The sequence below is a fragment of the Labeo rohita genome, chromosome 12 (assembly GCF_022985175.1).
Source record: "Labeo rohita strain BAU-BD-2019 chromosome 12, IGBB_LRoh.1.0, whole genome shotgun sequence".
In the NCBI taxonomy this organism is placed as follows: domain Eukaryota; kingdom Metazoa; phylum Chordata; class Actinopteri; order Cypriniformes; family Cyprinidae; genus Labeo; species Labeo rohita.
The window spans coordinates 19,312,504-19,340,296 of record NC_066880.1 but is presented as its reverse complement, the minus strand read 5'-3'; the positions used below and the strand labels follow the sequence as shown (position 1 = coordinate 19,340,296).

Below are 27,793 nucleotides of genomic sequence, written 5' to 3'. Positions count from 1 at the left end.
AACCTAGCCCAGAAGTAACCCAATCACATTTTGAGGTGGGTCCCCCAGTAAAAATTGCATTCCATGGGGATAAAATACATGTTTTTTGGTGGGGTTTCTCTGGTACAGTTCGCATTTCAGGGGCTAAATATAACGTTATTGGGGTCGCTTCAACCTGGTGACAGTAGCGTACACAAAATAGTATGCGGTTAGCGCTCACACTACATGCATACCTCACCTGAGCCCAACTGAACTGTGCCCTGGCCCACCTCTTGCAGCCGGGCCAGGTACGGCTAAGCAAAAGACGCCCGAGCAATGCATGGAGCATTCACACTAGTCAAACGAACCAAAACGCATTCGGGCACGGTTCAAAACGCCTAGTGTGAGTACACCCTCATATTGCTGACTGTTTTTATAGCAACCGGGACTTCTAACGGCAGCTGCAGTGACGTGCTGATTTTACCGATTAGTGATTGGCTTGTTTATTACGAAGGCCGGGCTTCGAGGCCATAATGAGTGAGCAATTTTCCCTATTCAGAACTTTACGAGTGACACGTCTTGGGTAGTCTATAGTCTTTGTCTATCCTCACTGTGGGATAGGGGGAGGAGGAAAATCTCAATAGCACCTATCCAGCCCAGAGCTCATTCCTGAGTCTGCTCCAGCGCAAGAGCTCTCAAGTCAGGTGGTCCCATTTCTGGCAGTCCAACAGTTTAAAAGTAGCCAGCATGGAGATGCCAAAAGACTACTGCATGACTGCAAAGAAACAATATGGATCCATTCAGAATTACTAAACAGCAAAACACAAAAGTAAAAATATTATGAACCTGTTGAAAATGTTAAAATGTGTTTGTGCAAAAATACATTGTTAGCACACATACACAGTCAATAATAACAGACTCACACATGCCTAATGTACAACTCTATGTCACTGTAATGGTCTTTACCCTGATTATTATCGACATCTGTCAAAACCTATACTTGGGGGACACTGGCTTGCTTTATTCAGCAGAAAGTCATGTGCACTTGCGAACTTACAACGGCCAGCCACATGTGCGTGTCCATTAAGTCCACGAGATAGTAGGATGTCCCATTCGTCATTTTATCGTTTGAAAGGGTGCTGGTGAGCGCTCCCTTTGCAGCCATATTGAGGCCTCGATACATACTTCTGCAAGCTCTGCAGCAGACTTCTACCCGACAGTCAAAGCGGTATTACGTCATAAAAGTGCGGACTCAGAGGAAGTCCATAAGGGTTTAGGGTGCCATTTGGGACAGGGCTATAGTGTGGTATCATGTCCAGTTTGTGTGGTGGAGTGCTGTGTCGGAGTGCTGAGCGCAGCTCAGAAACAAAATGAGAAAGGTCTTTTTTTAAAAGCAAAATCATTTTTAAAAGCACTCTGGAATGAATAATTTACTAAAAACTGGACCTGAGTCACTATTCTCTCTGGCATCTTTGATGTAATTGGCCAGGTTTTCTTTGCTTTAGAGCTGTACTGGACTGACTGAGAGCATTTAGGTACTGGATGCTGTAATTTTTTGATTGAAAAACTTCAGAGCTGAAATCTTAAGGTTTTCCGTTTTCAGAAGGTGTATGGTTCATGAAAATTAATTGATTAATTGATATAAACGGCCAAAGCAATTGCCCATCTGTAGAACAGTGCAGGTTAAGGGGTTACAAAAACATTTTCTTTTCTTTGCCATTTCGGTGCTTTTTTTTAAATCTATTTGTTAGTCAAGTTAAAATATGCCACTGGATAGCGCTCCGCTCACATATTTAAATAAGATGTATCTCATTACTTTTACCTTCTCACTTTTCATGTTGTCATCCTAATCACTGACTAAATTTGTTAATTTATAAATTACTTAATTAACAAGAGGCAATTTATTTATTGTCTGCTAATTTTACTTCAAATTTAATTGAAGAATTTCACAGCTCTCAGGATTAGCATGAATAAGCAAGAATAATCTCAGTTCAGTAATATCAACTCTCCAGTGAAAATGAAAGCAAACTGTGCCCGGCATTCATTCATTTAATTACGATAAGAGAGCTTTCTGAGAGCTTACTGAAAATTAAAATAAACAGCAGCTGCACAAACAGGCTAAGCAACTAGCTAAGCAGTATATTTTTGAGTGTGGAAGAAGTGTCTTGTTTAAAAAAAATCTCATAAATGTATGAGGTGGCAAGGGGGGCCACACATGGGGTAAAAGGTCCACCAGCATGGGGTAGAAGACACACAGTATTGACACAAATACTTTAACTAAAATAATATATGGGTCATTTATTTATTTATTTAGTTATTTTGCAGATGACTAGGAGAAGATGGAATTAAAAGAGATTCCTGTTGACAATATTATTCGACCGTTAAACCGCAATGAGGTCATAGGTTTGATCGCACGCCTTACAGCATTTGGTGCGGTCACGTATTTTACAATAAAGTGGATGGCTGATGCTATTGATCCAACAAGAAAACAGAAAGCTGAGGCACAAAAACAGGTATGCAATTTAATTTCAGCAGTTTTGGCATTTAGAAGGTTCAGAAATTATAAATGTCAAAATTAAAGTATAACTAAATTTGTGTGATTTTTCAGGGCTGAAAAGTCATGTAAATTAAAAAAAAAAAAAAAAAGTTACAGTTCTGTAAATATAATATAATACAATTTTAAGAAAATTCACATCAACATTTTTGATCTTGATTTTTTTAGGTAAAAATTAGATAAAGATGGAAGTATACCAGTATTTGTAACAGTGTTGGTGGGTTTGGTGAGAGTTCAATTGTATAGTAAAATATTTCTTATTATGCTTAGATTTAAAATTCTAATAAAATTGTAATAGAAACTGTTTTACATGATTATAGTCTTGTTACATTTTAATGAACATTTTTGAAACCCTGAAATGTTTTAATGTCATATTTATGGATTATATTATATATTTTAAGTATCAGCAACATGTTATTGTCCTTTTACAGGCAGAAAAACTAATGAAGCAGATTGGAGTCCAGAAAGTGAGATGAGCATTGCAGTTCATCTTGTGGATCCACTGACTATGCAGGTAGAGAATAAAGTCACCATCTGACTTTATCTACCAGTAATTAGCAGTCTCTATCATAGTTTATTTTTATTTACTCATTTAAGAGAAGGCAATTCACACAAATCATTTATGTGTGTCAACAGATTATGTGGCATGACATTGTCAGGTCTGGATGAAGTCATAACTGAACTGAAAGACACCGTTATATTTCCAATCCAGAACAAAGATCTGTTTAAAGGATCCAAGCTTCTTCAGCCACCCAAAGGCAGGCAATAGGATGGAAAAATTTCCATAAACTGTCTCTTAACTCAACTCCACACTTTGTTCTGAGGTTGATTGCTTGTCATCTTCTCAGGTGTGTTGCTGTACGGGCCTCCAGGCTGTGGGAAAACTCTCATAGCCAAAACTACTGCCCAAGAGGCTGGATTGCGCTTCATTAACCTGCAGCCTTCCACTCTCACTGACAAATGGTATGGAGAATCCCAGAAACTAGCTGCAGCTGTGTTTTCACTGGCCATTAAGTTGCAACCCTCTATTATCTTCTTCAATGAGATTGGTAAGTATTTTGTTTAAAAAAAAATCTCATAAATGTATGAGGTGGCAAGGGGGGCCACACATGGGGTAAAAGGTCCACCAGCATGGGGTAGAAGACACACAGTATTGACACAAATACTTTAACTAAAATAATGTTTTTTTATTATTATTATTATAATGTTTAAGTTAATACTTGTTCAAAACAATCACTTTAGCGAAGTCTGCACTATTTTCTGCTTATTTTGATAAATAAAATAATTATTTTTGTTCAATAAATACACTGTCAGTAGAATATGTCAATGTAAAACATATATTTTAAAATACAGAAACAAAATCATTTCAAAATGTAAAGATTCTGAAAGCATCCCATAAAAAGAGATCCCATAGTAATTTAATATAGATTTACAGTAGTAACAAATAAAATTTTATTATATGATGTGATTAATATCATGTTTTTAAATATGATGGTTTCATTCTGAACATTTATTATTATTTCTAAGATGGACATCCAAAATAATATATGATATTTACCATCTGAATCTAACAATGTCATGTCAACAAATGGAATAGTCAGCCTTCAATTAATTATCATGTTAATATTGTGCCTTTTAGCCCAAACAGCAGGGGTGCTTTTATCCCAAATACCATAGTTTTACAGATTCTTTTGTTATTTAAAAACTGCTGTTTTAATTATCTTAAACAAAACTGAAATTTAGGAAGACATTTGTCTCAAGATATATTTAATAATTTTAGCGATTCTCATTTGCTACTTAAACCTACAACATTTTTAAAAACATCAAATATTAGATCAAGTAAGCACAGAATTGACTTTGCTCTGCTGCCCGCGATCATGTCAAGGATCAACCAATTTTGCATGTGTATGTAAAAGTGGATGTTGTGGAACGTGCTACGCCATGTTTTTCTGACATCTAATGGTTTAGAGGAAAATAATATCAAAGGCTCCTTTTACCCCGGGGCGCCTTTAGCCCCGTCGTAACCTATATATCTCACTGGAAATCGACTTCTGAACCTAACTTGGTTCATTTTACTCTTTAAAGTTATATAATATGGTGGTAAGTAGAAGATTCTGTATTTTGGGCAATCTCAAATAACTTCTATTCATCTTTATGTTATAGATTCCTTTTTGAGGAGTCGCTCAAGTTCAGATCATGAGGCCACTGCCATGATGAAGGCTCAGTTCATGAGCTTATGGGACGGGCTGGATACTGACTTCAACTGCCAAGTACAATTCAGCGTGTATTTGAATTTTATCACATTTCTTATCAGGTGTAGTGATTGTTTTCTCACAAAGGTCATTATAATGGGAGCCACCAATAGGCCACAAGATCTTGATTCTGCTATACTCCGAAGGATGCCCACAAAATTCCACATCTTTCAGCCTGTAAGTTCCCTGAAATGAGCTCAAAATACAGTCATGTGAAAAAGTTAGGACACCCTTTTGAATTCCATGGTTTTCCGTATCAGGACATCATTTAAAAAAAAAAGGTCTTTGGCTGGTCTTTAAATTTTGAAAATAAAATCTCAGATGAACAACAAAACATGACAAATTGCACTGTCTCATTATTTACTGAACAAAAATAAAGCCAAAATGGAAAAGCCATGTGTGACAAAGTTAGGACACCCTTACTGTTTACATTGGAATTAAGAGGGTAAATAACAGTCAAGCACTGCTAATCAAATACCTTTGATTAACTGATCATCAGCAAGTCTGAGCGCCTCTATAAATGCATAAGCTTTGGCAGTTTGCTGGTCTGGAGCCTTCAGGTGTGAACTGACACAGTGTGTTAACACAATGCCAAGGAGGTAGGACATCAGCAATCATCTTAGAGAAGCAATTGTTGCTGCCATCAATCTGAGAAGAGTAATACGGCCATTTCCAAACAATTTGAAGTTTATTCACAAGTGGAAGACATTGAAAACAGACACCTCTCCTTCCAGGAGTGGTTGTCCCAGAAAATTCACCCCAAGATCAGACTGTGTAAAGCTCAGAGAAATGGCAGACAACCCAAGAACTACACCCCAGACTCTACAGGCCTCAGTTAACATGTTAAATGATAAAGTTCATGACAATACCATTACAAAAATATGGGACAAAAATGGCATGTTTGGAAGGCTTGGCAGAAGAAAGCCTCTTCTATCTAAAAAAACATTGCAGCACAGTTTAGGTCTGTAAAGTTGCATCTGAACAAAACACAAGTCTTCTAGAATAATGTCCTTTGAACAGAGGAGACCGAAGTGGAGATGTTTGGCGATAATGCACAGCACCAAGATTGGTGAAAACCTAAAGAGCATATCAGCACAAACACCTCATACCAAAGGATAAGCATGCTGGAGGAGGGCTGATCATTTTGGGCTTGTTTTGTAGCTACAGGACCTGGACACCTCACAGTCATTGAGTTGGCCATGAGTCAAATGCGAGGGCATCTGTCCGACATCTAAAGTTGGGCCAAAATTGGGTCATGCAACAGGACAATGATCCCAAGCAAACCAGCAAATCTACAACAAAATGGCTGAAAAGAAAATAATCAAGGTGTTGCAATAGCCCAGTCCAAGTCCAGAGCTCATCCTGACTCAAATGCTGTGGTGAGAGCTGTGCATAAGCAAATGCCCACAAACTTTAATAAACTGGAGCAACGTTGAAAAGAAGAGTGGTCCAAATTCCTCCAGAACAATGTGAGAGACTGATAAAGTCAACCAGAAAAGTAATGCTTCAAGTTATTGCTGCTAAAAGTGGATCTACAAGCAACTGACTCATAGGATGTCCTAAGTTTGTCACACATGGCCTTTCCCTCTTGGCTGTATTTTTCTTAAATAAATAATGACACTGTGTGATATGTCATGTGATGATGTTTATCTGAGGATTTATTTTCCAAATTTTAAGACCTGCCAAGGACCAGATATTTTTTTATTATGTCCTGATACAGAAAACCATGAAATTCAATAGGGTGTCCTAACTTTTTCACATGACTGTATATTTGATGATTTATATGAAATTTTCAGTTTTACTATTGAATCATTTTACTAATAACTGATCATTTGTCTTGTGTATTTAGAATGTCATTCAGAGGAAAGACATATTGAAACTGATCTTGAAGAACGAGAATGTATGTATATTATTAATTGAATTGCCAGGTTATTAAAATGTTATAAGCGTTGAAAGATTAATTTTCCATTTTCTGAAGGTGGAGTCTGCTGTGGACTTGGATGAAATTGCAGAACAGACTGATGGGTTCTCAGGAAGTGACCTCAGAGAGATGTGTCGAGACGATGCTCTGTTTTGTGTGTGTGAATTTGTGCACCAAGAAAGGTAAACTCTTAACATAGCTTCCAAATATGTTAGATATCAGAATTTAGTATGTTTGTACCCACCTTTTTCCTGAGTAACTGATGAGCGCCGCCATGATGGATTCTAACTTCCTTTAGGATGCTCTCATGTTCCGGTCTCCACGGAAATCCATGTTAAAATGGAGTAAAAAGATCAACTGAATTAATTAAACTAAAACATGTTCACAGACTTAAGATGTGCCTTAATTTGACTAGAAACACCAGAGACCAGAAATGTAAAGCATTTTTCTGTAATGAGTCAGACGACACTTCCAGGAAAGAAAGAATATTTTTTTCTGAAGTTTTAGGCTTCATTTTTTGCTTTACATACTGTCTAGTGTAATGCATTTTTTAATCAATATGAAACTGACTTTTACACCACCTCTTATTAATCCCCCTTTATCCGATGACAGTCCAAATGAAGACTTCATCCATCCCATCAGGCAGGAAGACTTGCAGAGGGCATTGGAGAAGATGAAGAACCAAATCTGCTTGACTGCAGGAGGCATTTATGCAAACCTGGTTATTTTAGGCAATTTAGAAATCCTTGACGAGCATTTCCTGAGCAGAACGTTGCCATTTTTCAGCAATCTTCATCACAAGATGCCAAGATCCTGGAAGCAGCTGTTTTCTGCCCATCTCACTAATGCAGCAGCCTCTAACTTCACCAGTCTTGTTGGTTCTGTGGAGCAGGACTATGCTAGCATTTCAGCGATTGAGGACACGCTGGCCACACACCTCTTGCCTTCATCTGCTCAATCCTGGGAGTCTCACCCTCTTGTTCCTTATCCCAGGGCCTTACTCTGGAGGCAGGTAGCTACCGAACAACATCTTTGGCTAAATCTCACTGAGATTTGTGAGAATTAGAAGGTCTTCCTAATCGATACCTCTATCTCTTAATCAGGCCTTTTTGAAGAAGCAGTCAGTTCAGTGGTTGACAAGTTCCACACAGCTAAGACTCAATCAGCTGCCCTTACACAGTTAATACCTAGGAGGTCTTGTTAACCTTTCCACTCCTGCCACTGGCCCAGAGAATACTCTGCACTCGGAAAAAACATTTCCTCCAGTCAAACTGATCCTTACGGTTCCTTGCAGAGTGAGGGAATCCCGTTCTGGCCATATTTATAGAAGTTGACTTCCCTGGTGGAGCAAACCCCAGGGGAGATCCCCATCAGGAAGGATCTACTGTCTCAATTCCAGGGCAGAATTTGTCACCCTCGTCCCAAGATTTGAAGGCTGGGAGTGTGGCTTCTGATCATCCTGCTGATGTTTAGGAGACCATTGGAAATGCTCAGGAGGCTTTATTTTTCCAGCTGTCCAGTTGGATCAATGCTGGTATTTCTGCAAGAGAAGTTAGCTGCTAGAGTCGGCGCGACTAAATTGAGGGCTTGAGGGCCATTGCCACCCATCGAGAGTCAGACAAAGTCTCTTTGGGTAGGCTTCATCTGGTTTCTTCATTTGTTAGGCACTTGAGACCTGCATATCCTGTTACTGTTCCTTCCTGGGACTTGTCAGTCATCCTGTAAGGATTATTGGGACCACGTTTTGAACTTACAGAGTTGACTCCCGACCAGATTCTGACTGGTGGTGTGGTGGTTTTGAGTGAGCCATGCATGGAGTTTGCCCCAGATCTTGTGAAGTTGTTTCAGTGACCCAGTCCTGGTAATGTCCCAAAAGTCTTGTCCATGTCATTCCATTCCCAAGTGGCCTCCCTTTGCTTCTTCTTCAGAACAGAGGCTTCATCTACTTTGCCCTTTTCAGGCTTTAAACGTTTACATGGACCGCTCCGGTAAGTGGTGGAAGTCGTCCCAATTTCTAGTGTGGTTTTATGCCACCCGCAGAGGGTCTGACACTTCCAAGCACAGGATTTCTCATTGAGTGAGAGCTGCTATCACTCTAACTTATGAGGTGTGGGCCTCCCTTCACCTCTAGGCTTTAGGGCTCACTCTGCTAGAAGTGTCACGTCCTCCCAGGCTCTTTTTAGAGTGGGAAAATGGGTTACACAAGGTTACACTGTCGCCCATAAACATGACAAGGGACTCCGATAATCCTTACACCAAGTGATTCCCATTATAACTAGGTGCTGATCTTCTTTGAGACTTTGAGTGGCATGTCATGGTGATGTGAACTTTAATGCACAGAGTACAAGATTACTGAGGCACAACTGGTTTCAAAGCACCCTAAGGCCCCGATCAGACAGAACATGTTTTTGGAGTGAGAGGCACCTTTTTTGGAATTGTTTTCTATTGGCAGTGAGCATTATGAGCGCTGTTTATGCACCCAGGCACCTCATGTTTTTGACGTGAGGGCCTAAAGTTGAAAAAAAAAGCAACTCTGAGCAGAAAAGTGCCCGATCATCGCTTTTTTTTTTTCCATTGTCCAATCGAATGAATGGAGAGGCGGGCCTTCCGTTTTGGTGACGAAACTTTACAGCTGCTTAGAAAGTCCGGAGAATGCAGTGAAAGGAAGAGAAACTTTTGGTGTCTACCGCGGGTTTCCAGGAGCTGTATTTTTTAAGGTTTTTGCTAATATGATAGTTTACTTAAAGCAAAAACCAAAGATTTTAGAGCGCTCGCGCTATAATCCTTTGATTAGACTGACAGGACTGCTGATTTGGTGGTTGCCTAGCAACATAAAAATAAACACTGCTCCAAAAAAAAGGCAGTGCGGTGCACCTCACGTTTTCAGACCTAAAAAACATGTTTGGTGTGATCGGGGCCTAAGCCTGTCTCTGTTTCTATAACAGAATGGTGTTTTGTTTGGGTGGGGTTGTTAGCCCCATACCCAACCCCTTGCCTGGCGGACCAGGTGTTGTCTGGCCCTTAGCCTGAAACCAATCCGGCATAGCTGAAACCTGCCAGGGACCTGAGACCCCCCCAGTGTAGCTCCCAGGGTCACTAGGATATGCAAACTCCTCCTGTTTTTATGTTTTACATTCTATGTATTATTTTTCCATAATAAAGATAAGCAATTAATGATTGGTTAAACATGATTTCTGGTGGGTTGGTGGAATAAATGATTGATTAAATCAGTGGTTCTCAACTCCAGTCCTCGGGGACAGTTTCTGAATCTGACACATTCACTTCAGTTCAATGATCTTTCTCCGAACGAGCTGATGATTTGAATCAGGTGTGTTAAATGAGGGAGATATACAAAATGTGCAGAGCAGCGGCCCACGAGGACTGGAGTTGAGAACCACTGAATTAAATGATACATAAATGGTATGTAACTGGAGGATATAGCTATGTACAATATGACAGAAATTTATAAATACATCTGAAATTTAGCAGTGTACACAGGAGTCTGCTGATCTGAATACAACTTGTATTATGCAGTGCTTGTGGTTATCCACTATATAAAAACATAAGACTTTCTGTGTATCCTTAAGTCCCCATAAAGAGAACATTTTCCAACAGAATATATAAAACTGTTCAACTGAAGTAGCTCTGGTATTATTAATAGTATGGACTGTCTGCAGTGGATTTTCTTCGATTAACAAGCTTGCACAACGCGCTGCGTACTCCTATCCAGTTGGTGGCAGTAATGCACCTAAGCCGGTTTGCTAACCGCCAATAAACCAGAGAAGAAGAAGAAGACGAAGCGGCTGCAGTAGCAACAGAAGAAGAATGAGGAGAAATAAAATGTGTTAAAAAAAAAAGAAGTCTGGTCGCTGGAAGTAAATGAATCGTTGGATTAAAAGGAAGCTGCTTTTTTAAAACAACATTTCCAAGATCCAGTAATAAAGACGGTTCAGGTATGTGATCTGTGTTTTTCACAGGAAGGTCACAGGAAATCTCCAATAACTCTTCAGTGGAAATTAATGAAAACGAAAATGAAAGAAAATTGCGCTGATTCATCACCAGAATAACAGCAAATTAACAAATTTTCGTACTCTGCGTGTCGGAATTGGCGGTACTGTGTAATAATAGTTATTTGTTTTAAATCTAGTACATGTTAGTAAAATTTCAAAACGTACTGAATTTTTTATACAGTGGAGAGGTAATAGGGCGCAAATTTTGTCGTGGAGTGAACATGGGGTGATTGTTGAATACTTTCAGAACGGAAAATTGTTACTCGCATAGGGCCTGTTCCAATACCCACACTTGCTGTCTTTGCACTTGACCACTTGTCTACTCAGATGACGTATTTCCTGTATTTGAACCAAGTGTAACTTTTGATTACCTGATGGGACACACTACATCATAGAATTATATATATGAAAGTTTTTAGAGAGCTTTATTTACACATTCAAACTCATACTCAGTACTCAAGCAAAAAGTACAGTAAATGGCTCCTTAGAACTCCTTTAATAATATGATATATATATATATATTTTTATTTAATGACTCTTTGATAATTTTTGATAATACTGATTTTTATTTTTATTTTGCAGGTGAATGTAAGAAGATGGTATTGAAAGAGATCCCAACAGACAATATCACTCGCCCTTTGGGCCGGAACGAGGTCATAGGTTTACTCTTTCGCCTCACAATATTCGGTGCCGTCACATATTTTACAATAAAGTGGATGGTGGATGCTATTGATCCAACAAGAAAACAGAAAGTTGAGGCACAAAAACAGGTATGCTGTTTAGTGTTTTAGTAGTTTAGAAGATTCAGAAATTAAAAATGTTTTTTTTTATACAAATATTTCTTGTCCAGCTCAAAAAAGTTTATGTAGAAATTGTTATTGTAGAAAATTCTTAAATGTACCCTCTTTTTATTTTATGTTATATTTATATCCTCTATAGTCCTAACCCCTTTCCATGTTAGACTGAACTTTTGACTAAGTATAGCTTCACCAAAGGTTGGAGTTTAATGTTAAGTTTTGTTGGTGCCTCACAGGCGGAGAAACTTATGCGGCAGATTGGAGTACAGAATGTGAAGCTTTCTGAATATGAGATGAGCATTGCAGCTCATCTTGTGGATCCTTTGACTATGCAGGTGAGGAATTATGTCACCGTCTGACTTTATTTACCAGTCCTTAACTGTCTTTATCACAGTCTACTTGCATATTATGCAAGTTACACAAATCATTTGTGTGTGTCCACAGATTACATGGCATGACATTGCAGGTCTGGATGAAGTCATAACTGAACTGAAAGACACTGTTATACTTCCGATCCAGAAGAGACATCTTTTTGAAGGATCTAGGCTTCTTCAGCCACCCAAAGGTATGCACTAGGATGGAAATGTTTTCATAAACTGTTTCTTAAGTCAACTCCACACATTGTTCTGAGGTGTTTTGCTTGTCATCTTCTCAGGTGTGTTGCTGTACGGGCCTCCAGGCTGTGGGAAAACTCTTATAGCCAAAGCTACTGCAAAAGAGGCTGGATTCCGCTTCATTAATCTGCAGCCTTCCACTCTCACTGATAAATGGTATGGAGAATCCCAGAAACTAGCTGCAGCTGTGTTTTCGCTGGCCATCAAGTTACAACCCTCCATTATCTTCATCGATGAGATCGGTAAATGCATATTTCGATTTTTGTGTCCTTCATACATTGTAAGTGTCCTCTTAATATTGATATACCAGTAGTTACTTTTAAAGGTAGATCTGTTTAGCTTCAATGCATGTTTATAAACCTAAATCGGTTCAATTTGCTCTTTTAAAGTCATATATTATGGCAATACGATTCTGTATATTTGTCATTAAGGCTTTTCAAAACTGAAATAGTTAACCCTGGCTCATTCTAGTTTCACACAACTCATAATTTACCTGGTGTTAACAACTAATCCTGGGTAGTCATACGATAACATTTCACGTTGTACATTTCTAAAGCCTGAGTTAAAGGAGAAGTCCACTTCCAATACAAAGATTCACATATAATGTACTCACCCCTTTGTCATCCAAGATGTTCATGCCTTTCTTTCTTCAGTCGTAAAGAAATTATGTTTTTTGAGGAAAACATTTCAGCATTTTTCTCCACATAATGGACTGATATGGTGCCCCGATTTTGAACTTCCAAAAAGGCAGTTTAAATGCGGCTTCAAACGATCCCAAATGCAGTTGTAAATGATCCCAGCCTAGAAAGAAGGGTCTTATCTAGTGTAACGATCGGTTATTTTCATAAAAAATAATACAATTTATATACTTTTTAATGTCAAACGCTCGACTTGTCTTACTCTGCCTGGACTCTTTTTCCTCCTGTTCTCCCTCAACTTCAAAATTGTCCTATATCACTGTTTTACCTTTTTTGTTAAGGGTGTCTGATCTTCTTTGCATGTTCACTTTGCAAAGACTGGGTCGGTACTTCTGCAGTGATGTAGGATGATTTTGAAATTATTTTTGAAGTTGAGGGAGAAAATATGATTGGAGTTTTTCAACATACCCTAACTGTCTTGAGTCAGAATACACTGAGTTCAGGCGAGTGGTTGAGATTAAAAAGTATTTAAATTGTGTGTTTGTTTTTTGTTTTTTTTTTTAATGAAAACAACCAATCGTTTCGCTAGATAAGACACTTCTTCCTCGACTGGGATCGTTTGAAGCCGCATTTAAACTGCATTTTGGAAGTTCAAAATCGGGGCACAGTAGCAGTCCATTATATGAAGAAAAATGCTGAAATGTTTTCCTTAAAAAGCATAATTTCTTTACGACTGAAGAAATAAAGACATGAACATCTTGGATGACAAGGGGGTGAGTACATTATATGTGAATCTTTGTTTTGGAAGTGAACTTCTCCTTTAAAGCAGGAGCATCACATTCAGTCCAGTGTTACGTGCATAAATAAAGTTTTTATTTGCATATTTGTGGTGTTACTGCTATTGATCAGATGAACATAACATGTTTACATAATAGCTGTAGCATTGCGCATACTTGTATTATACTTTGCTGACAAGTTTTTCAGAATTATCTTTTTGGACCATAAGAGAAAGAAAGAGAAAAAAACTCCAATCTGGGGTTAAAAGCAGATCTTAGAACAATAATAAAAAAGCACAGTGTGAAAAGCCTTTTGAAGTAACTTCTATTCATCTTCATGTCTTAGATTCCTTTTTGAGGAGTCGCTCAAGTTCAGATCATGAGGCCACTGCCATGATGAAGGCTCAGTTCATGAGCTTATGGGACGGACTGGATACCGACTACAACTGCCAGGTACAATTCAGCATCTTTTAACTTTTTAAGTGATTAATAGTTTGATCAGTGATTCAAAATGCAAATTAGTCTTCCTTTTTGATGTGTTGTGTTTGATTTCTGCACAAAGGTCATTATAATGGGAGCCACCAATCGGCCACAAGATCTTGATTCTGCTATACTCCGAAGGATGCCCACAAGATTCCACATCAATCAGCCTGTAAGTCCCCTGAAATGAGCTCAAAATATGAATCATTAAACTCTGTGGTTCTTTTTGTAAATGATCATTTGTCATGTGTGTATTTAGAATGTCAAGCAGAGGAAAGACATATTGAAACTGATCCTGGAGAATGAGAATGTAAGTATTTTATTAAATGAATTGTATGGTGGTTATTGAAAGTTGCAAGTGCTGAAAGGATCATTTGTCTTTTCTGAAGGTGGAAACTGCTGTGGACTTTGTGGAAATTGCAAAACAGACTGATGGGTTCTCAGGAAGTGACCTCAGAGAGATGTGCCGAGATGCTGCTCTGCTTTGTGTGCGTGACTTTGTGCACCAAGAAAGGTAAACTCTTAACAAAGGGCTTCAGACTCTGAAACAGGACAGAATGTATCAGTCGTTTTTATCTTTATCTGAAGTTTGAGGCTCTGTTGTCAAATTTACACTTGCCAGTCAAAAGTGAAAAGTAAAAAAAAAAAAAAAAAAAAAAAAGGTGTTTTTTTTTTTTTAAATAATTCTCTTCTGATCACCAAGACTGCATTTATTTGATCCAAAACACAGCAAAAGCTGTAAAATTATTTAATAAAATATTTTTACAATTTAAAATAACTGTTTTCTATTTGAATATTTTTTTAAAATGTAATTTATCCATGTGATAAAAGCTAAATTTTTAGCATCATTACTCCAGTCTTCAGTGTCACATGATCCTTCAGAAATCATTTTAATATGCTGATTTGCTGTTCAAAACACATTTTTTACTTTTAAAACAGTTGAGAAAGATGCCAAGATCAGCATTTATCTGAAATAAAAAGCTTTTGTAACATTATACACTATACAATCCAAAAGTTAGGAGTCAGTCTAGTTTGTTTTTGTTTTTGTTTTGTTTTTTTTGAGAAAGAAATTATAGAAATTTAATACTTTTATTTTGCAAGGATACTTCAAATTGATCAAAAGTGATGATGATAAGGACATTTAATGTTACAAAAGGTTTGTATATCAGATAAATGCTGTTCTTCTGAACATATTCATCAAAGAAACCTAAAAAAAAATCTACTCCACTGTTTTCAACATAATAATAATAAATGAAATTAATGAAATAAATTTTGAGCAGCAAATCAGAATATTAGAATGATTTCTGAAGGATCGTGTGACAGGAGTAATGATGCTAAAAATATAGCTTTAAAATCACAGGAATAAATTACATTTTAAAATATATTCAACTAGAAAACAGCTATTTTAAATATTAAAATATGTAAAAAATGAGACTCTTTTTGCTGTACTTTGGATCAAATAAATGCAGGCTTAGTGAGAAGAAGAGGCTTTATTAAAAAACATTAAAAATCTTACTGTTCAAAAACTTTTGATTGGTAGTGTACATAATGTCTGATATAAACAGTATATTTGAATCATTGTGAAATTGATCTGTGTTGCTCCCTTGTTAATTCTCCACCATCCCATAACAGTCCAGATGAAGACTTCATCCGCCCAATCAGGCAGGAAGACTTGCAGAGGGCGATCGAGAAGATGAGGAAGTCCAAATCAGCAGGAGTGCAAGAGGCTTTTATGCATGTACCACTGGACTGAATGTGATGCTGCTGTTTTAAAAGAACAAGAACCTTGATGTGTTCTGTTTTTTCTTATTTGTGGCATATCGTCACATTTTGCAAGAGGGGGAGCTCAGGATTTATAAGTGGTGGAATACAGGTTTTTTTTTCCTCTCTCTCTTTTTTTGCACTGTAATTACCATACTTTGTTTTTGCCAATCAATGAGCCTTATTAGAAAATTAGAAACTAGAATGAATTTCTGACTAAATTGTGTGTAAAACCATTCTTAAGTAAATTGTCACTTCGATAGGACAATTTATGAAAGAATAACAGTTTACATTAAATTCATTCTGCTTGCGTTTCAAGAATAAGGCCCATTGTGTTTGTCTTCATATGTTTGGTTTGGTTTGTGGTTTTGTTTGTTCTATAAAACCACGAAAGCTTTGTAAAGATGGGCAATAGTGTAGTATTTCCAGTTATGTCTAAGGCACCTAATTTCCCTTGCAATAATTATTTTTGACATTACCAACGTGTAACAATCCAGCTGATTCGTGGACACAAAAACAAAGTGTGTTCATGAACGCTTTTTTCACCCGTTTGTTTTCCCCCAGTGAGTAAATGATTCGACTGAGATGCATTTACAGATTTTTAAGCCATTTATATGAAATAAAATGTTTAAGCGTTGAATTTAGCCCAGAGTAGAGGTTATGTGATGGCCTGTTGTGTAGATACTTATTTGCAAAACATTAAATATGCTTGCACAGAATTTTTGGGGCCAGTGCCAAGCCGCTGCTGTTACACGTGTACTCATATGTCAGGTGTTATTTTGGGGTTATTTGAGTGGGTGAAGGAGACTTCAAAATGGAAAGAATTCATCTGGAGAAACCTATCTATGTATTGAACAACCATTTTAGATTTACAGCAATACAATTGTACAATTGTATACAAGTATTTTTCATTTCTTAGGTTTTCAATTTGCAATAGTCCACTGCTCTCTTCAGTCTAAGTGTGTTTAGAAGTGAGAATATATTTTGACATTTTGTTTACACTGTAGAAGAATTGGATGACAATGGTTTTGTCTTAATGAAGTTTATTGGAATGACTGCCCGATGCACATTATATCAAATATTGTAAGAAATGACGAAGTGTAAATCTCACAAGTTTGTAAAAAAAGTAGGACAAAGTAAATACATTTCCTGTAAGATAATAAATATGTTTAGGTCGGTCCGTTAAGTAAATGGCAAGACAATAAATATGCTCTTGTTCCTTCACATTGGATTCCTCAAGAGTTTCATGTTTTTGCATTCATCACAAATCTTTCACATTCATGCATCACTCTTTACAGTAACTTGTTCATTTGGGAATGTAACAGTAATGGCGCATTAACATTAAGGCACATTAAAATACACTGCAAGACAATATTGTGTTAAGGTCAAATACTCGGCTGCTAGTACTGATCATTCATAAATTCTTATAAAGAATGCTATAGAATTAATCTGTGTTTACAATGAATACAAGATATTCTCCACTGGTGGAAATACTGCCAAGACAAACATCCAAATAAAGCTCTTGTTGCGGTAGGAAAAATATTGGTCCTACTGATTATTATCAGGCATACTTTGATCTGCTTGATCAGACTATAAAGTCTATAACACACCAGTTAGATCCATCTATGCTTGTAATACAGGGTGATCTCAGGGAACAAAATACAGTGTATTTTAAAGTAATTTGCAGGGCATAAATATAGATAGCATTTATCTAAGAATGTGTGGTAGATATAAGTCTAGTAAACAGAATGTAGAAAATGTTACTACATTGTAGGGCTGTAGTATATAATGCATCTTTCTATGAATCTATTTCTAGCAATTCTAATGAAATAGATTATATTGACCTTTACTGTATGTCTACATACAGTCCAGTGCCTTGTGTTCACTGGTCCTTTTGTAGAGAACTGTAATACTCAACTAGGACTTTCCAGGCTTTGGGGGCCATGAAACCGTCAGGGGGGTTCTCTCCGCTGCGGGCAAGGCTCCGCATTTTGGTTCCCGAGATGAACTCAAATTCACCATGTCTGAAAAACAGAAATGCAGTTGAGCTTCAGTTTCATCATCAGTACCTGGTGGAGCAGCTGTGAGCTGTGAACAATTCTTGTCAAAATGAGAATATTGTACATACAAATGTGAATATACATTGATGGTGCAGCGTTTTTACTACGTATTCTGCCTTAAACATAACGCATAAATAAGCTTCAGAATAAATAAAGTAGACAGAGGAATATTATTAGGTGTTATTTCACACTAAATAAACACTTTAATTAAAGCTAAATGTGACATTCATTATAATAGGACTTTGTGACAATTGTTCTAGGTTTATTTGAAATTAAATGTTATAAGATTAAATGCTCAAGAAATACAGCTTTCAGTATCTTTAGAGTTTGCCATTAAACAAATTTTAATTTAAAGAGATAGCTCACCCAAAAAGTAAAATATTTTTGATGCAATCCAAGAGCTTTCTGACCCTGCATAGACAGCAACACAGCTGACACTGTGAAAGGCCCAGAAAGGTAGTAAGGACATCATTAAAAAAGTCCTTGTGACAGCAGTGATTCAACCGTAATTTTATGAAGCTACTGTGTCGTGGTACTACTGAGCCCCTAAAGGGTGGTGGCAAAAAATTCAGGGTGGGAGGAAAAAATGTATTTTAAAATGTTTTGGGCTCTCTCACAAAACTTTTGCAGTCTCTCGCAAAACCAGTTGAGTTCGAACAAACACTTCCTGTTTGCTTTACAGCTTGTAAGTTAGTGGTTCATAAAGCTCCATACATTCACAATTGAACGGTTCAGTTTTATTTTGAAGTTGGACTCAAGTATAAAGAAATACAAACAGTGCTTAGTTAAAAACACGGTTTTGGGACACTCGCTAATGTGGCTTAATGTTCTAAAACACTGACATTTGAAATCCAAATCCGGTATTATTAAATACTATTAATACTAACAAAAATTGTAATATTAAAAACCTTAATAACATTACTATTAACAAAGCAGATAGCCATGAACGCAACATGGTAATGCACCTCAAGCTTTTACTCCCCAATAGAAAATCGTTGTCAGTGTTGCAAAGTCCGTGGTTTTCGCTGAACTGAATTACTTTTACACGGTTGCCGCAGATTGAAGTGATCCTATAATGTTATATTTAGCCCCTAAAATACAAATTTACCAGGAGAACCCCAACAAAAAATGTGTATTTTATCCCCCGGAATGCAATTTTTGACGGGGAACCCCCCCTCAAACATGATTGGGTTAGTTTTGAGTAGCAATTGGGCGGGTTTTGTTATGAAAACCTGGCAACCCTGACCGTTATAGAAAACGCTTAAAGTACACTAACGGACAAAGATGGTAATATAAAAAGACCAAATCTAGTACACAGTTTATTAATAAAACATATTACTCATAGGAAAGCAGTCAAGCCTAGAATATGAACGAAGCGTGCAAACTTTCATATGTTTTCTCCCCTGTAGAAAACCATTATAAACTCTTAACGTGGCTTAATGGATTACTGTGTTAATTGCCTGTTTATAGTACATATTTTTTATAAAATATAAAATTTGGGCTTTTTATTTCACTGTCTTCTCATGTTAAGCCACGTTAAACATGGTTTTCTATGGGAATGAAAATGCTTACGCAGTTCAGCTTATATTCTGGTCTCATCTGCTTGCATCTACACAAAATATATATTTTTCATTTCTATAGCATATTTGGGTTTTTTTTTTTTTAATCACCGTCTTCATTAAGCCATGTTTTCTTTATGGGAGAAACACTTAACATGCAATTTAATGGTTTCTGTTCATATTCTACACTTATTTGCTTTCCTATAATTTTTTTAGTATAATTTATTAATAAACTGTATAATGAATTAAGCCTTTTTATACAACTTAGTCCATTAATTAAGCATTTTCCTTCTACAGGGGATTCGCTTAATGTGCAATTTAATGCATTACGTTCATATTCCGGGCTATTCTGCTTGTGTGTATGCTTTATTAATAAGGTGTGTACTGGTCCTCAACATTAAGCGTTTTAGAATGTCCCAAAACCATTGAACTAAGCACTGACTGTATGTCTTTATACTTGAGTCCAAGTTCAAAATAAAACTATGAAACGCTACATTGTGAACGTACAGAGCTGTATGAACCATTGCAAGTTGTAAAGTAAACAGGAAGTGTTTGTCTGAACTCAACTGGTTTTGTGAGAGAACGCAAAGATCTTTGCAAAAGAACACAAAGTTTCTCAAGGGAATGCAAATGTTTGCAAGAGAACCTGAATACCTCCCACTCTGAATATTTTCCACTTACCCCGATTTTTTTTCAACCACCATGTCCCTTTAGGGGCTGACACAGAAGAGAAGAAACACAAAAAGTATTCTCGTTGTTTCATAAAATAAAGGTTGAACCACTTATGTCACATGGACAATTTTAACAATATCCTTACTTCCTTTCTAGACCTTACATGGGAGTTACATTGCTGTCTATGCAGGGTCAGAAAGCCCTCAGATTTCATCAAAATTATCTTAATTTGTGTTCTGAAGAAAAACGAAGGTCTTGCAGGTTTTGAAAGATATCCGGGTAGGTAACATTAACATATTCATTATTACAAATTTTCATGGTGTTTAAACAGTGACATACATTTCAGTGCCGTCTTGAGAGCTTAAATAAAATATTTACATACCTTTCCTTATCATAGAAGTCCATGGCCCTCTTAACTTTGTTGTAAGCAGCAACTCTAAAGGGAATAATCTCTAGAGAGGTGAGGCCTGGTGCCATGGTCAGCACTTTTCCACCGTGTGTGGGCTCGTACAGGTCCTTCTTTGTCTCCGGATGGGGCATACCCGCTGGATCTCGTCCTACAATGTAAAAGTTGGCCCCTGCGATCATCCTGGCCCGACAATGCCACTGTACCTGTAAGGACAAACATTTTTTGTCCAATTCAGAACTGGTTTGACTTAATTATTTGTACTGAAAGGTCTAAAATAGCTGTAGCAATTAAACTGTCTCTTGTTTGTTTCAAAGTAACATGTTCAGCAAGAGCCTGACCTCTGTAGGCCCAGCATACATCATGGGTGAGGGGAAAATGGCCACAATGGTGTTTTCTGGATCGAGAACTCCTTCGTCCAGCACAGCGGCATGCTGTTTCATGCGCCAGTCCAGCGGTACATCATCCTCTTTGGTCCAGCCACCCAGAGGGTGCAGCAGCAGCACAGGCTTTTTGTAGCCTCGCTCCAGCAGACGACGCTTAGTGTCCTGCATCAGGAGTGCATGGCCGTTGTGCACAGGATTACGCAACTGGAATGCAAAAATTGCATCTGTGGGAAAAGATACAATTGCAGAGTGTTTAATATGGTCAACTTGGTCTCAAAATATCCAAATACAAAAAAAAGTTTAGGTTTAGGGGTAGTGTTACATTTGCTACAGCATCATTATAGTGCGTTCCATCATTTTTTCACTTTTACCTGCTCTCATTTCTTTAAATTTCTGTCTTAGCTCCCGTGGAGTGAGACGGTACTGGTCAAGACCATCATTCCACCTAATTCTCTCAAACACCTCCAGGTCTCCTCCGGCCAGCCAATCACCACTCTCCATTACCATCTGTACGAAACACAAAAGGTGGCATTTCATTGGCTGACTGTATTAGCAAGTATTACATATAGCCGTAATAAAAGCAATGACACAGAGATGAGCCTTCTCACCTTGATGTGCGGATGTTGGGGGCATGTGGTCCCCCACTGCCTGGCACATCTCTCTTCTTTACGATGTTCATAAAACTCAGGGTTGCGCATGATTGCCACCTTTTGACCTTTGAACTCCAGGGCAAAAGCAGCGCAACCGTCCAGCCTCTCCTTGTCATCATTGGATAAAGGCAGCACAATGGGAACAGACATGTTGATGATCCCACCTAAGCATAAAATATTATTAATTACTGTTTCTTATTATCAATAATAATATTATTTCATGTTATGATTGATATTATTACATTAACTCAATCTGCTAATTAAATACATGTAAATGTAAATTAAACTTATTAGTGATTATAATATAACTGATTATTACCATGTTATTATTAAATTAACATTCAATATTATATACAATATCTTCAAAAGTTTAGGACTGGTAAGATTTTTTTAATGTTTTAGTACTATTTTTTTTTTTTTTTTGCTCATCAAGGCTGCATTTATTTGATTAAAAATACAATAAAACAGTAATATTGTGAAATATTATTACCATTTAAAATAACTGTTTACCATTTTAATACATTTTAAAATATAATTTATTCCCGTAATGGTAAAGCTGAATGTTCAGCAAGCATTACTCCAGTCCTCAGTGTTTTGATTAATAAATACCTTCTTTTATGTTCCACAAAATAAAAGTTTGAAACAACATGAGGGTGAGTAAACGATGACAGAATTAATTTTTTGGGGTGGACTATCCCTTTAATGTTTTTATTATTATTATTATTTTTTTTTTTTCTAATAAAACCATACTCTAAATAAAAAACTAAATCTGCCAGCAGGTGGTGGTAAATGTCTTTATGAGTCTGATTTATTCAGGAATTAAGTAAATGGCTCACTTTATGAATGGGCCTTTGAATCATTGATTCCCAAGATTCGTTCAGAAACTAAACAACGCTGTGTTGCTCTGAGACGCGCAACAATTCTGCTATGGCTTCAAAGGTAATATGTTCTCTGCAAAATTGAAAAAAAAAACCTAACATTGTGTTTAAAATAACACAATATCAACTTCTTATTTACTGAACTGCTGTATAAAAATCACATTTAAGCTTGTGATCAATCGGGACAAAATAAGCACTTGTGTCATATTGCTCTTGCTGCCCATGTGATATCGTGTGATATGTGATATATATGAATATTAAATATGAGACAAAACACATACAGGGAAATCTTCTGCACCAATATCTTGAATTTTAGTACATAACTGCATTTATGGAGTTGTTGCACTGCATCATATGTCAACAGTCAACTATATGAAATATAAGATGACATACAGGTCTAGGGGATGGGCAAGCGCGTTAACTGCGTTCAAATATTTAAATCGCGTTATTTTTCATAAGCAATTAATTAACCCGTTAAACTGACAGCCCTAGTATTTATATTTCATCGTAACTGTGGAATTACATGGAGACACTTTAAAAACTACACATTTAGAAATGTCTTTACCATCAAGCAAAGTTCCAAAGTGCAAGACTTGCAGGAATTCTCTCTCCCTCATGAATCCCCTCAGTGGAGTCGCCCACCCCTCGGATAGAACCTGTACCCACTGCACATCCAACTACAGGACCAGAGAGAAGCACACAAACAAAACTTCTGGTTTACTTAATTACAAAAACAATAGTTTGCCATAAAATAACAACTATGACTTTTAACAGTTAATTTTTTTCTAAAGTAATTCTTTTGGCTGCTGTCGCGGAATTAAATTATGCAGTAGACTTCCATTTCCAAACAGCAGGTTACAGTGAAAAGCTTTCAGTTAACTGAACTGTGATGAAATGCCTGTGGTCTAACATGCATGGCGGTTGATTTCCACAGCAGGGCATGTGTGTGTTCGTGAAAGGTTGCATTTACCTCTGTGATAGTTAAAGTGGGGAGTATATTGGCATCACTAAGCACCAGGTCCAGCTTGTTTTCAGGAACAAAGAGCTCATTCACTTCTTCTGTCACACCACTGGGCACAATATCCTGTGATAAAAAATCATCTGGTCAGTGATGTTTTAACATCACTCAACTGAAAACTGACAGTCTGTGTGCTGGCAGAAAAAAAGAGACAACTGACAAAACACAAGGATCCATTTGATGCCCACAAATAAAAGAATGACCCACCTGTTCCTTCAAGAGATCCACTAGCTGCTGAATGCAGTCATTGACAGTGAGCTCTCCAGTCTTCAACACAAGCTCAGGGGCTTCAGGTTTCTCATAGTCAGAGTCTATTCCCGTAAAACCTACGTGGAAAAAGGTTCAAGATACAGTCATGTAAATGACGTTATTGGCAAATTTCTGCTCTGCTTTCTTAAAGTGATACTTCATTAAAAAAATTAAAATTCTGTCATTAATTATTCACCCTCCTGTCGTTCCAAACCCGTAAACCTTTGTTCATCTTCGGAACACAAATGAAGATATTTTTGATGAAATCCGACTTCATTCAGTCATTATTTTTGTCTTTTTTGCATACAAAAAGTATTCTCGTAGCTTCATAAAATTAAGGTAGAACCTAGAAGTAGTTCTGTTGCTGTCTATGCAAGGTGAGAAAGCTTTCGGATTTCATCAAAAATATCTTCATTTGTGTTCCGAAGATGAACGGTCTTGTGGGTTTGGAACGACATGAAGGTGAATAATTAATGACAAAATTTTCATTTTTGGGTGAACGATCCCTTTAAGTCTAAAATAAGTCAAGTGTGTAGTGTTTCTAATGTTAACTATTTTCTTCTCTTAAACATGACAGGATATAAGCAATGCATTTATAGATTATTTTCCCCAAAATACCTTTAATCTCTCCAGCACGGGCCTTTTTATAAAGTCCTTTGACATCTCTGCTTTCGCACACCTCCAGAGGGGCATTTACAAACACCTCAAAGAACGGAAGACCTGCAGTCTCATGGATCTTCCTAGCGTCGTTTCGATCCTGTTGTGAGCACATTTAAAATCATCCTCTTAAACCATCCTGATTTAGAAATTATTGGAAAATATCATGCAATATAAGAACCTCTGATGTAATTAAATATTGTCCCACCTTTGTAAATGGAGAAATGAAACTAGTGATGCAAACCAGTCCAGCATCGGCAAACAGTCTGGCAACCTCAGCAATACGTCGGATGTTCTCTTCTCTGTCTGTGGCTGTGAAGCCCAAGTTCTTATTTAACCCATGTCGAATATTGTCACCATCGAGCGAGTAGCAAGGAATGGCATGAGAAACTAGATATTCCTCCAGAGCAAATCCAATTGTAGTCTTGCCAGCACCAGACAGCCCTGTAGAAAGAAAAAGCATTGAACTAAACTACTCTAAATTCACTGTATGAAAAAAGATGTCATATGTCAATGGTGACTCAGACTGTCATTTTGCCTAACGTCATCTACTCTGTCTCAAAGAAGAAAGGAAGTCATTCAAGTGTGAACATCTGGGCAATTAATTAATGACAGAATTTCCATTTAAGAGTGAACTATACTAAAAGGAGAAGTTCACTTCCAGAACAAAAATTTACAGATAATTTACCCCCTTGTCATTTAAACTGCATTTTGCAGGCTTAAGCTCTGGGGCACCTTAGAAGTCCACTATATGGAGAGAAATCCTGAAATGTTTTCCCTCAAAAAACATAATTTCTTTACAACTGAAGAAAGAAAGACATGAACATCTTGGATGAGAAGAGGGCGAGTAAATTATCTGTAAATTTTTGTTCTGGAAGATTTACAGGAGAAATTCCCACCTGTAAGCCAGACAGTACATCCACGAAATCCACCTCTGGTCCCAACCACCTGACCACGCTTGGTTCTACTCACATGGTGAGCCTGGTACACAACATTGGTTGCTCTCTGCAGATCCTACATACAAAACAAAAAGTATATATGCGTGATATGAAAAGCAAGCATGAGAACAGTTTGCAAATGTGCAGTCAGAGCATAAAGCTTAAATTCCACCTTTACTGATAGTGTGTTTCTAAAAAAAAAAAACAAAAGAAAAAAAAACTTCTGCAGAAGTAAGAAAGTAAGAAAGTAATTTAGGTTTGGAACAACATGAAGGTTAGTAAATCATGACAGAATGAAAATTCTTGGGTGGACTGTCCCTTTAATTTTAACTTCATTAAAAAGTAAAATCAGCATCCCACAACTACATTTGACTAAAAAGTAAGAATGCCATCTTACAAAAGAACACAAATACATGTCTTTTTCTTTGAAACAGCTTAATTCACACAATTGCGTTCTTGTGGATTATATTCTCATGTATCTGACTCTTTCATCTGGATTTAGGAGGGAGCGGCTTCGGAAAGAGAACTGAAGAAACAAACAAGGCCATTCATGCTACTCCATGTTGAGGTGGCCAACTGGAGCAGAGCCATCTCTCTCTCTTTCTCTCTGCACCCAGCCTCCTTGGATACACAAGAAATACCAGCTTGATGCAAGTAACCCTAGAGTTTGTTAATTCCCACTGGCACACAGTGTCTCTTTGACTTAGAATAGGAACTGAGTTACAAATAATATTAATCTTACATGGAATTTGTATGGGTTTTTTAATAGTTATATTGCAGATTACAAGAAAACATGCATGGAATAAAAAAAAAAAAGAAAAGAAAAATTGCATGGTGGCATGCATGTTATGGTGCTGGCATGTAAAACAAGGATAGTTATTCTTGTATAAAAAGGTTTAATTTATGCTCAACAAAACTTCTAAACACAATTAAGCCCTATGCCAAATATAGACAAGGGAATGAGAGGGATAAACCTGAATCATAACATCCTTCCACATCACCACAGATTTACATTTTAAATAGCCGTTCTGCCGAAAACAAACACTTGTGTTATTTTAAGTGGGTGTCACTCAATATTTATCCATTAGTTCCGTAGTTCCACGGATGAGTAACTCGAGCAACTCTTACTTTCTGTGAATGTAAAGCCTTTTCAAACAAACGTTTTTATGGTAAATTCATGCGCTAAAAACACTTTGAGTCATTACTACTAATACAAGAGACTTTTGCTATGTTTTAAAGTCTGTTGACATTTCGTAGTTCCTACCGATGCAACTTTTAAAAGTTCAGCGAGAAAGAAACAAAAGCAAGAAAAAAGCCGGACATTTGTAAACGTACCGTTCTTTGCTTTTTCATTCCAGACATGATGCCACAAGCGAACACGCTGGCCGGGGCTTTCTAAAGAAGTGACCCTTCGGAGACTAGCACTGAGTAAAAGTAGCGTAAAGTTAGTGGAAGTCTGGATAAATTGGACACGTAGCACTCAGCGCTCTTCCTGAAATCCTCCCACCATCAGATCAGCGTGCGCTGCTCACGTCACAATTACGGCTCCACACCGACAAAAGTGATTCTCAGTTATGATTTTCTGCTTATCTCTTACAGCACACAGCTTGATACAAAACAGAAGTACTAAGTTACACAATAGGAAAAAAAAACTGTTAAATTACCATAGCTGTCTGCTATTTCTTGTGTAATTTTTTTTATTCCCTAACACAGGAGTTGACCCCCCAGAGACCCCCCCCCAGAATCCTAGCCTGGACCCACTGAAACGACAAAAAAAGAACATTATTAACTTTAAAAACATTATCAAGCCCCTGGAAAGACTTTATAGAGCCTCATGATTTCACAGGAAAAAAAAATAAATAAAAATCCTGTGTTCAGTACTGTGTGGCTATTAGTTCACTAGTGCAAATGCTTCTGTTTTGCATATCTGTAGTTACTACATCATTTATCAGCATAACAGTTACAGAGAAAAGTTGCTACATCAACATATATTTTAGAATTTGGTTTGTTCCTCTTTTGCTTTAAGTCGTGGCCTAATAGAGAGTCGGACTTGTAACCCGAGGGTTGCGGGTTCAATCTTAGGTCCGGCAGGAATTATTGGTGGGGGGGAGTGAATATCCAGCGCCCTCTCCACCCTCGATACCACCGGTGTGTGTGTGTACCTTGTATTTATCACGTTATGGGGACTAAGTGTCCCCAGAAGGATAGTAATACCAGTAAATTTTAACCTGTGGGGAATTTTTTTTTAGGTCCCAATGAGGAAAAGGCTTATAAATCATGCAGAATGAGTTTTTTTGAAAAAAGTAAAAGTATGTCTCCTGTGAGGGCTAGGTTTACGTGTAGGGTAGGTGTAGGGCGATAGAAAATACGGTTTGTATAGTATAAAAACCATTACGCCTATGGAATGCCTCCATAAAACATGGAAACACAACTTGTGTGTGTGTCTGTGTGTGTGTACCTGGTATTTATCATGTTATGGGGACCAAATGTCCCCACAAGGATAGTAATACCAGTAAATTTTGACCTTGTGGGGACATTTTTAGGTCCCCATGAGCCAAC

The 27,793-nt window shown here is 37.4% G+C and overlaps 2 protein-coding genes and 1 pseudogene across 2 annotated transcripts; 2 read left to right on the top strand and 1 right to left on the bottom strand.

Annotated features, from left to right (window-relative positions):
• The first annotated feature begins 2,297 nt into the window (after positions 1–2,297).
• On the top strand, positions 2,298–6,871 carry LOC127174138 (outer mitochondrial transmembrane helix translocase-like; annotated as a pseudogene).
• A 3,599-nt stretch (positions 6,872–10,470) lies between these two features.
• atad1b (ATPase family AAA domain containing 1b) lies at positions 10,471–16,985 on the top strand. Its single transcript, XM_051124429.1, has 10 exons — positions 10,471–10,638; positions 11,278–11,465; positions 11,729–11,827; positions 11,937–12,057; positions 12,148–12,348; positions 13,867–13,973; positions 14,083–14,172; positions 14,260–14,310; positions 14,390–14,514; positions 15,633–16,985. Exons 2-10 carry the CDS (start codon positions 11,292–11,294, stop codon positions 15,751–15,753), a joined length of 1,089 nt encoding a protein of 362 aa, XP_050980386.1. The 5' UTR covers positions 10,471–10,638; positions 11,278–11,291; the 3' UTR covers positions 15,754–16,985.
• papss2b (3'-phosphoadenosine 5'-phosphosulfate synthase 2b) lies at positions 16,788–26,745 on the bottom strand. The gene is made up of 12 exons (XM_051124423.1): positions 26,570–26,745; positions 25,196–25,310; positions 24,505–24,740; positions 24,258–24,396; positions 23,598–23,716; positions 23,343–23,456; positions 22,938–23,049; positions 21,453–21,658; positions 21,216–21,351; positions 20,800–21,068; positions 20,435–20,664; positions 16,788–17,785 (listed from the first exon to the last, which is right to left on the bottom strand). Exons 1-12 carry the CDS (start codon positions 26,594–26,596, stop codon positions 17,644–17,646), a joined length of 1,845 nt encoding a protein of 614 aa, XP_050980380.1. The 5' UTR covers positions 26,597–26,745; the 3' UTR covers positions 16,788–17,643.
• Positions 26,746–27,793: the final 1,048 nt, after the last annotated feature.